The sequence below is a fragment of the Periplaneta americana genome, chromosome 14, assembly GCF_040183065.1.
Source record: "Periplaneta americana isolate PAMFEO1 chromosome 14, P.americana_PAMFEO1_priV1, whole genome shotgun sequence".
Lineage (NCBI taxonomy): Eukaryota > Metazoa > Arthropoda > Insecta > Blattodea > Blattidae > Periplaneta > Periplaneta americana.
In genome coordinates this window covers 20,199,444-20,210,707 of record NC_091130.1, presented here as the reverse complement: position 1 = coordinate 20,210,707, position 11,264 = coordinate 20,199,444, and the positions used below count along the sequence as shown (strand labels likewise).

At 36.9% G+C, this 11,264-nt stretch overlaps 1 protein-coding gene across 1 annotated transcript in view; it reads left to right on the top strand.

Annotated features, from left to right (window-relative positions):
* Positions 1–1,292: 1,292 nt before the first annotated feature.
* LOC138713968 (ankyrin repeat domain-containing protein SOWAHB-like) overlaps positions 1,293–11,264 on the top strand; it is a 178,759-nt gene continuing 168,787 nt past the window's right edge. The window contains exons 1-2 of the mRNA XM_069846549.1: positions 1,293–1,307; positions 5,945–6,034. Of these exons, the coding sequence (XP_069702650.1) occupies positions 1,293–1,307; positions 5,945–6,034 (105 nt within the window). The remainder of the gene's footprint in view (positions 1,308–5,944; positions 6,035–11,264) is intronic.

Genomic DNA, 11,264 nt, shown 5'->3' with positions numbered 1-11,264 from the left:
TGACATCTAGTAACTAATATATTAACTTCGTGAGTAATAGTTGAATGGAAAAGTATACGTGTGTGCCCGGGTACTAGGAAAATACTAATGAACTGTGAGATAAAGTCTTTATCTCACTAGTGAAATAAAGTAATGTTGAATAAAAGCCTACTTTACAACTCAAAAGTATTTAGTAAAGGCATGTTTTTCGTTATGGTCATGGATAAACATCTTTATTCTCATGATAAAAATTGACAGGATGTGATTTGAACCGTTTTTCCTCTTAATAGCAGAAACAAACAGAAATATGAACTCCAAACTCCGTGGAGCAGTTCATACAGTTGTCTTCACTGGCTGGCTGTCGCCTTGCAGAGAGAGAAACCACAAAATAGGAGAATAAAAAAAGAGTTCCTTCTCGATATCTATCTGTCGTGATTTAGTGGTCCCAACCAACGGCTTGTTAGTTTCTGCGCATGCTCTGCTGACACGTCTAGGGGATAACAACTCTTTTTGTCCGCAGCGGCCAAGGACATGTCGATGGACAGACGAACGGACAGACTTGCATATATTAAATTTAACGTTGTTGGCAAAGCCACTACCGGGAGGTCTTTGGGTTTGAAATTCAATGACTACAAACCGTTTACACTCACCCGCGGTTAGTTTGGTCGGTATTCCGCAATTATTGCTAACTGGTGATTTTTTTTATTTAACCGTCTTTTTACTTCCTAATTAAGCGAGGAGAGAAAGAATTGCAAAAAAAACTGATTTCGAGATTGCCTGATACATCACAGATATCGAAAAAAATTCTGCACTGTATCAGGGATAACTTACATCGGCACTTAGAATATACATCACCCAGTTTCGGGAATAAGACTACAGTTGTGTTTCGGTTTACAAATGAGGCATTGACATGGGAAAGGTCGTAACTGCCAAATATTCGAATTTTTAGGTTTTTCATTGAGAAGGTAGTAAATGGCCATCCCAATGGCACAGAGCAAGTAGTATGTCCGTATGTAATGAAACGAAGTTGGAAACGTAGTCACTAGATGTTGTAAGTTGTATGTGCACAGCTGTTGGCGCGGAGAAGGTAGCAACTCCTTTTACAACATCAGAGTGTGTCTAGACAAAATGGGCTGATAACTGTGCAGGGCAGAATAAGAATCGGATATTCTAATGGTCCTGATTTACATTATTGCCAAGAAACATTTTGATTCAGTGGACTTGAAATTCCTGGTTTCAGAACATTCCTACATGCCATGTGATAGCGAATTTGGCATCATAGAGAAAAGAAAAAAAAAAAAAGATGAAAGACCATGGTTCCAGAAGAGGTAAGGCCTAATAATGTAATAATGATGAAGAATGAGGATTTCTTCGGCTTTTCTGCAGAATGTGAGAAGTTTTTGAATACAACTCCTATCAAAATCAGCACCCTCAACTGGATTAGACTCTCAAGAGCTGATTTTACTCTAATAAAAACAAGACAGTCATTTAATGACCTTGAAATGTGGACAGAGCACAGGATTTTTAAGAAAGGACAGTCATTAACGTCAATCACTAACTTGCAGTGCTTGCAACGCCTTGAAAGAAGACCAGTCGTCCCTGATGCCGAAAAGAGAGACTTGTTATCTATGTTAGACTTCCTCGATGAAAAGTATCATGCATTTTACCGAAAAATTTGTGCATAATGTATAAATAACGTTAATTCTCAGTTTGGCTAAGGAGTGATTTCAATGTTGTATTTTCATAAAATAGAATTTCACAGATAAATCTGTGCCAGACTTCTCAAATTTCATATGTAACACAAACATGAGTGTATGCTTTTCATTTAAAGCAGTTTCTGTAATAATGTAAGTGAGAAAGTGTTCATAAATTTGTTTTTTGCTTCCCCTAAAAAAATTTGTCTTTGGCAGTTACTACCTTTCCCATGTCAGCGCCTCAAATGTAGACTATGGGTCCATTTCTAAACACGGACGAAATCCTGGTTCCAAACCTCAGCTTCTAAACCGCGATCGAGATCTGAATCGTTATGCGATTTCTAAAACTAAGTCGAGACGCGGCTTGAGAAGCAACCGAGGTTCGTGGGTTTTATATATGGCAACGCAGCTAAAGAATCGATTTTTATTCCTGATAAAAAGTCGATAGTAGAAAGAAATGAACATCGGTATTAATATTTTTATTGAATTGCAGTAGACTACATTCTTTTGTTCTCAGCTAAGGTATTGTTAGAGAGAATATCATCGAAATGATAGCCGTCCAAATCTTGGATTTGAAATATTGGCATCCTAATCAATTCAAATGAACAAAAAAGAAACTGTAAATTAATGTTTAAAAAAATACATAATGAAATTTAAAAAAAGAATATTCTGCGACAAGATGTGGTGGCTATCAAAACGATAAAAATTTATTGAAAATAAATAATATACATTGAATATTACAAAGATGAATAGAGATGGTGATTGATAATGTTCATTGAAGATTTTAAAATAGTTGGTGCAATTGTCTGAAGAGTCTTATCAGGAACCTTTAATTTTCTGACGATCTCCAGAATATGTGTGCGTTGAAAATACTAGCATTACTTAGTATTTAATAGGGAACGTATTTTTAGATGCCAGAATGAAAATAAAATAATATTTATCAAATAATTAACACATATGTTGTTGTAATTTATCCTTTGTTTACAACTAATACTAAAATTAACTACCTGAAAACCTGGTTATAAGGAATTAATAACCTATATTAACTGGGTTAAATTTTCAATTTAAACTAAAATGTAGTATGGTTCTGTTTTCACATATAACACTACGTGGAAAGCCCCAGTAGCATAAAACCTAACATAAGACAAAATCACGTTTGTTTCATATTCTTGTAGGCCCACAACAATTTCGAATATAAAATAAAGTGTTCAAAACTACTGTAAAGACTAAGAATTAAGTTATATTGTCTTATAGACAAAAGGTACAGTATAATTAATATAAAATATTATATCTTACTTCCCTCAAAGCAACAAGAAGGTGTAATAAAACTGTCAACCTGCCGCCTCTTGTATTTCGTTGCAGATCATTATTTAGCATTCTAGCCAAATTTGCATTGATTCCTTTCAAAATCGTAATATTCGCCTCAAATTATCGTCGTTATAAAAGATTATTCCTGTCTCTCATCACTATTTAATACCCGTAGACACAAATTTTCCCTTGATAATCATCCAGCTGATCTACTGCCTCCATCTTGCATACATGAAGTCGTGGTTTTAAACCAACCCAGTCTACCGTTGTGGCTGAGGGGTTAGCGAGTCTAACTCCGAACCCAGCGGTTCGATTCCCGGTCAGGACGAGTTGCCTGGGTGAGGTTTTTTCGGGGTTTTTTCCTCACTCATATGGATGAATGTCAGGTAAGTTTATCAGGCGATTGGAACCCCACTCGCCACTTCTTTCCTCCCCCATCATCTTTTCCTCATCATCCCGTTTCTGGTTTTTCAGATCACTCTACAGGCGGCCTCCCGAAGCTGCTGGCTCTCTCGACCGGCCTCCGTGGAATGTAGTTAAGCGATGTTGGATGGCTTCTGCAATGGCACCCGAGGCGGACCTACTCGGGGGAGGAGTTTCGCCTCGGACCGACAGGGGGGCCTTGGGGGAAGTTGCCGAAGCAGGAATGGTATATGGATTCTGTCGGCTGTAGGGACCGGTCGTTAAGGGTATATGTACGTGAACGACCACAAATATTGTCAGAAAATGCAGGCTCTAAATTTCTAAATTTTATAATTTACAAAATGGACAAAAATTACAAGGTACCACAACAAGACTTATTAGAACTTAAATAGCTGATAAAGGTATAAAAAGGTTACTAATAATATTTTTTTAGAATTCACTTTTTACTTTAAGTTAAATTTTCCAATTCATTTCATAACTCCACAACCATTAGAGATAGAATTCTGAAATTTTCTACACTGATTTAACAAGCATTTATGCAAAAGGTAGACTACAATAATGCCCATTTCTTTGAAAATGGAAAAATTAGGTCACAAAGCATTATGTAAATTTTAATATACTGTATTTTATATAGGACAAATAAAAATTAATTTTATTAAAATAAACAACTATACATGTCTGAGAGTAGTCTACTTTTCAGAAATAAGTGTATATTGCATGCAGGAAAAATATTTAAAATGTCAGAGACCATAACAATGTTATGGTTACCAAACGATGTAACTGCAGATTTTTTTTTTTTTTTCATGCTTTGATAAAACTGGTTTGAAAAATATTATTAGTAACCTTTTTTTATACTTTTATCACATATTTAAGTTCTAATAAGTCTTGTTGTAGTATCTTGTAATTTTTGTCCAATTGTGAGTTCATTTTCTTATACAATTTTAGAAATTTAGAGCCTACATTTTCTTATAATATTTGTGGTCGTTCACGTACATATACCCTTAAGGGAGTCATGTGGTTAGGGCGGTGCGCGTAGGGGATCTGTGGCATGCAACTCATTCCATATCGAGGGTTAGCCCAATAGATCTCAACAGGTCGCAGTGCTGGGCCATTCGTGCCCCCCCTCAGTTAAATTCCATTCCATTCCATTCCAAACCAATCCCAGCCGTATAGGGGAGAGTCGGGTAGTATCGGACAGTGAGTTTCTTTCATCTACCGCACGATGATAGTACCTGATTGACATGGTTACGTTTCTGTGAACAAATAAGGCATTGGAAATAAATTTCATTTTTCTGCACACCGATTCAGAAGAACACACAGACAGAGACATTGTTAACAACATAAGCTAAATGCCACCACTATCCCCGCTGCGCGGAGGGGGTGGAAGGAGGATTACGTCAGTATTACGTAGTATTGTCGGACCATCGGATCTGTGCCCCCGTAAGATATGCGAACTGAACTCTAATTCCTTCTCAGCCTCGGTAATTCATTTCCCTCCCTGCATGCCTATCTCTCTCTTTTCTAGCTCTCTCCCTTTCTCTCTCCCACTACTCACAATTTTGGCCTTCTTGTGGGACAGTTTATTTGCACTTGCAGTCCAGTGTTGTGAAGTGAACATGAACACTGTAGCACGGAGTGGAGAAAGAAATATTATTAAGCAGTAATAGTATTTTTCGATGAAGAGAAACAAACAGGTCAATATCTCTTTCCTATAAATAAGGCAACGAAAAGAGCAGCTGCGATCACTGGTGAGGCTTATTTCATTTCAATTGGTTACGTATTAAAATTAATTACTTAACTAATACTAACAATACAACATTTTATGTAATTTATATAGACAGGTCAGAGCTCCTAATAAAGAAAATCAGGAGAGAGGGAGTCTGTGCAGGAGATGAAAAGCTAGAATCACCAGGGAAGAACAGACCAAGGGAACCTTTAATTCTTGTAGATGATATGAACCGATGTGTTTTAGGAAGAAAAATTGGCCTACAAGAATTTTATACCGTGAAGAAATTACTGAAGGTTGCGAGAGAAGCAATAATTTCCAAGATTGAAGAGAAACGCTACGGAAAGTGATTCGAGACATGGGATTTAGGTTTAAAAATTGTAGAAATACAAGATGTATTTTGATTGAAAGAAATAATATTGTATCATGGAGGACCAGTTATTTATGACACCGTTTGACGGAAGTTTGGCAACATCCCTATTCGGCAAGGTTCGTGGTCTGCTATTTGACGTGGTGGGAGGAAAGTGGGTGGAATGGAGTGAGTACAGGTGTTAACTTTTTCAAGAACGACGACAGCGCTGAAGGGGCACAGATCCGATGGTCCGACAATATCTATATCCCTTTTTCCTCTTTCCAGGGGTTGGAATTAAAACTCCACGTTTGAACGCCTCTGTTCTAAGGGGAGAGCAAGATGCAGAAGTTTGGGAATCCTTGTTATGTGGGGTATTTTAATTTTTACGACTAGCATTTCAGTAGGTTTTCAGGCTGTATCTCCTATGGTTAAGCTGATAGTTTGTGTTTTGTTTGTCCTCAGACCGCGCTACACTGGGCGGCCAAGCACGGCAACCAGGACGTCGTGAAGCTGATCGCAGGGACGTACGCCGTCGACGTCAACATCCGCACGGTGAGTCCATTAATCAGTTGACAGACACTGACTCAGTTCGCTCATTAGGCGCAAGAAACGTCCCCGTGCATAATCCAGGACGACCATGTTCCAATCAGCTTCAAGAAAAGGTTCAGTGCCACAAATAAACCGGCGCGGCGATGCTATTATCCGTTATTGACGCTGAAAGCTGGCGTGAAACTGGGGTTGTGCGTTATCCACTTACAGTAGGGCTATTGCCAGACTTGTACAGTTGCCCTTATACGAAGTAATTCACGAGGCAATGAACCTCCGGGTTCTTTAAAAGCCATCAGTAAGTAAATATTATTATTATTATTATTATTATTATTATTATTATTAGTATTATTATTATTATTATTATTATTATTTACTTACTTACTTACGTACTCACTTACAAGTGGACGTTAAGGAACGCACAGGCTCATTGCCGCCCTCACATAAGCCCGCCATAGGTCCCTGTCCTGTGCAAGATTAATCCAATCTCTCTCATCATATCCTACCTCCCTCCAATCCATTTTAATATTATCCTCCTATCTACCTCTCGACCTCCCCAAAGGTCTTCTTCCCTCCGGTCTCTCAACTAACACTCTATATCAGCCGTGGCGAAAAGGCCATGGTGCGCCGAGCCACTGTGTAAGCTGCAACGTGCATAGCACCTATGGAGGGAGGCGGACAACCGAAGGGGAAGTTAATGTTTAGGACGTGTAACGAAGAAATAAATGAACAAGAAAACATAGGACACATTATCACAACCTAAAATTAACTGTCTACAGAATGTCTCTGCGACAAAGTTTCAAAATCAGGAATTATGTCACTTACTGCCAATCGTAGTTGATCACGAAGGTATTTGTCTGTCAGTCGTGATCTAAATTTGGTTTTTACTATTTTCATTGTTGAAAATAATTTTTCACAAACGTAAGTTACAGCTAACATGGCTTCAACAGAGCAAGCGAAAGAACGAAGCTTCAAATATTTATTTTTTTTTTTTTTCCAAAGATTTGAAAAGTTCAATATCTGTCAAGTCCTTACATCTAGCTTTCATTTAACGTCACATTGTAAATCTGTGAGTTTAAATTGAAAATCTAACCGCATTATTCGTACATCTGCCGTAAAAGAATCGACGTACAGAGATTATAATAATAATAATAATAATAATAATAATAATAATAATAATAATAACAACACTTAACCTTTTAATGTTTCATCAGTAACATGTAACTTATAATGCCGTTTTATGTTATACAACCGTTTTCCTAGTAATAGGATACTTGTGAACAAATCATACATTTAATATGTTCATCATAATGTAAGCAAAAGAATGCATCCTCCCATCCTACTTGAGACTTTCGTTTTTTATAGAGGTACATGGTTTCGAGAGAGATATTGCGACGATACGCCACTCGCAGGTCCGAGACAAATACAAATAGAACGGAGTTTGACTCCGGTGCGTAAGAGGGTGGGGGTTGTAGGTAGCAAGCGAGAGAAAAGCACTGCGAGCCACAATGTGCTCGTGAGTCGCATTTTCGCCGCGGCTGCTCTATATACATTTCTGGATTCGCCCAGACGTGCTACATGCCTTGCCCATCTCAAGCGTCTGGATTTAATGTTCCTAATTATGTCAGGTGAAGAAAACATTGCGTGCAGTTCTGTGTTGTGTAACTTTCTCCATTATCCTGGAACTTCATCCCTCTTAGCCTCAAATATTTTCGTAAGAACCTTATTCTCAAACACCCTTAACCTAATGTTCCTCTCTCAAAGTGAAAGTCCAAGTTTTACAACCATGCAGAACAACCGGTAATATAACTGTTTTATAAATTCTAAACTTTCAGATTTTTTGACAGAAGACTAGATGACAAAAGCTTCTCAACCGAATAATAACAAGCATTTCCCATATTTATTCTGCGTTTAATTTCCTCCCGGGTGTCATTTATATTTGTTACTGTTGCTGCAAGATATTTCAATTTTTCAACCTCTTCGAAGGATAAATCTCCAATTTTTTTTGTTTCCATTTCGTACAATATTCTGGTCACGAGACATAATCATATAGTGTCTTTTCGGGGTTTAGGCCTACTTCCAAACCTATGCTTTACTTGCTTCAAGTAAAATTCCCGTGTTTTCCCTAATCGTTTGTGGATTTTCTCTTAAGATATTCACGTCATCCGCATAGACGAGAAGCTGATGTAACCCGTTCAATTCCAAAACTTGTCTGTTATCCTGAAATTTCCTAATGAGCCCTCTGTACCTGGTGTTCTGAAGACTTCCAACAAACTATCAAGTCTTTCTGTATGAAAGTTAATAATTATAACGTCCATTTTTAATTATTGTAAAATTATTCATTCATTCATTCATTCATTCATTCATTCATTCATTCATTTTATTCCATAGATCTTACATGAGCAATGAAGCTTTAAGATGTGGAACAAGTCATAGCCTATACAGAAATTGGTCATACATATCGTGCAAACTACTTCAAATTAGAAACACAAATAATTTATGAATGGAGCTATACAGATTACTATTCAATTTAAAGCATATACAATTCATCGGCCAAAACTATACAAATATATACAATACAAAGTAGCATACTTTCATTAAGCTGTACAAATTTGTGCAACTAATATCAAGTAGATTAATTCAATTTATAATCAAAAACAATTCATCATGCCATTAGGAAAGTTCAGGATAACAGGCAGGGTTTGGAATTTCACGGGTTACATCAGCTTCTTGTCTATGCGGATGACGTGAATATGTTAGGAGAAAATACACAAACGATTAGGGAAATACGGAAATTTTACTTGAAGCAAGTAAAGCGATCGGTTTGGAAGTAAATCCCGAAAAGACAAAGTATATGATTATGTCTCGTGACCAGAATATTGTACGAAATGGAAATATAAAAATTGGAAAATTATCCTTCGAACAGGTGGAAAAATTCAAATATCTTGGAGCAACAGTAACAAATATAAATGACACTCGGGAGGAAATTAAACGCAGAATAAATATGGGAAATGCGTGTTATTATTCGGTTGAGAAGCTCTTATCATCCAGTCTGCTGTCCAAAAATCTGAAAGTTAGAATTTATAAAACAGTTATATTACCGGTTGTTCTGTGTGGTTGTGAAACTTGGACTCTCACTCTGAGAGAGGAACATAGGTTAAGGGTGTTTGAGAATAAGGTGCTTAGGAAAATATTTGGGGCTAAGCGGGATGAAGTTACAGAAGAATGGAGAAAGTTACACAACACAGAACTGCACGCATTGTATTCTTCACCTGACATAATTAGGAACATTAAATCCAGACGTTTGAGATGGGCAGGACATGTAGCACGTATGGCCGAATCCAGAAATGCATATAGAGTATTAGTTGGGAGACCGGAGGGAAAAAGACCTTTCGGGAGGCCGAGACGTAGATGGGAAGATAATATTAAAATGGATTTGAGGGAGGTGGGGTATGATGATAGAGAATGGATTAATCTTGCACAGGATAGGGACCGATGGCGGGCTTATGTGAGGGCGGCAATGAGCCTCCGGGTTCCTTAAAAGCCAGTAAGTAAGTATTATTATTATTATTATTATTATTATTATTATTATGCAGTCATTAAAATGGACGTTATAATTATTAAATTTCATAGAGAAAGACTTGATAGTTTGCTGGAAGTCTTCAGCACACCAGGTATAAACCAGAGGGTTGCTCCCCACGGATCGTTTACCAATGATTTATCGTCAGATAATGAAGTAGTGCCGACCACTCTCTCGTTTTCACGTTTATAGCGCAGGCAGGGTCCTTGGGTCCGCGTTATGGCAACAGCTTGCGTACATTAGCCCCCTCCCCACCTCTTCCACATTGTCTTTTTCATAACTATCAAACGATGACGGATACTGGTATGAAAAACTTAACGATGTGGAATTACTTTTTGTGTTTGTTCACACATCGTAAAAATACTATAAGCGTTAAGTTGAAATTTTTATTATAATGGCTATTTAAATATTACTTAGTGTTACTGTCTGTTTTTTTTTTTTTTTTCCTCTTGTCACGTAGCCACTAGCCATGCACATGAATAGGCTGGTTTGTGTTTTCATTACCTACTTACTCATACGCAAGGCCTCGGATCTGGATCCACTCTGACTGGGTGTCTAAAGACATCTGTCCCTCGTTACTAGGGTAGGGTTCTTACGTAATTAAATATCTTATTTGCAGTGAAATAGAAACTCGTAACTAAGTTTTAAGTTTCAGACAAGGTCATCTGAGCATATATTTTTAATTTTCTTCAGGGTTTACCCCACAGTCGCATTTGACGCATTTTGCTACTTCCTAAAAATGCAACAAACTTTGAATGTAAATGTCCAAAAATGTGACCACCACATTGGACTTCAAAAACGAAGATGGTAATGAAGAAAATTGTATCAGAGATGTGTTTGAACTAATCTGAAATTAAATTAAATGCTAATAGCATGGACATGTTCAAAAAGGTGTTGAGAAATAGATGTTCAGGAATGGATTTCAAGCAGTTGGTGCAATTCATGTAAGTTAAGTGAACAGTTTCTTCTAATTGATTTATACCAGCTTTTCTCAAACTTTTTTGAAGTGGGGACCACTTTTTAAAGTCAGAACAGTTCCGCAGACCACCTTACTCTTGTTCCCTTCGAAAGAAAATTTGTCATTTTTGTAGCATATTTTAATATCAGTATAGCATGTTTATATTTTAAAACAATTCATTAATTAAAATTAATTCTATATTAGTATTAACTAATTAAGTTAATGTTAATAGAAAAAATTCATTTTCGTTTTTTTTTTAAATAAGTCAAGGCTATTAGAGTTTGGATAATCTTTAACTTATTAACTAACAGTACATTATGCAACGAGCCTATAATGAAGGTAATTAAGAAGTGAGTATGGATATTTATGAAACGAGCGCAAGCGAGTTTCATAATTTTCATACGAGCTTCTTAATTACCATTATAGGCGAGTTTCATACGACTTTTTATGCTCGACCATATTTCTAACTTGATATTATTAATTTTATTGTATCTGACCTGGAGCAATGTCCCGTATGTTGTGAGATGTGCGCAGACGCGAAAGTATTGATTTTTTCCGAGAAACAGATGTCCACATTGACCTTGCTAGGGCATAAGAACCTACAGAGATAACATTGAAATTAAATTAGACATTGAAAAACGAGATGACAAATTGAATTTATTTGAATATTATTTACAATTAACGCTAATTATTATAGT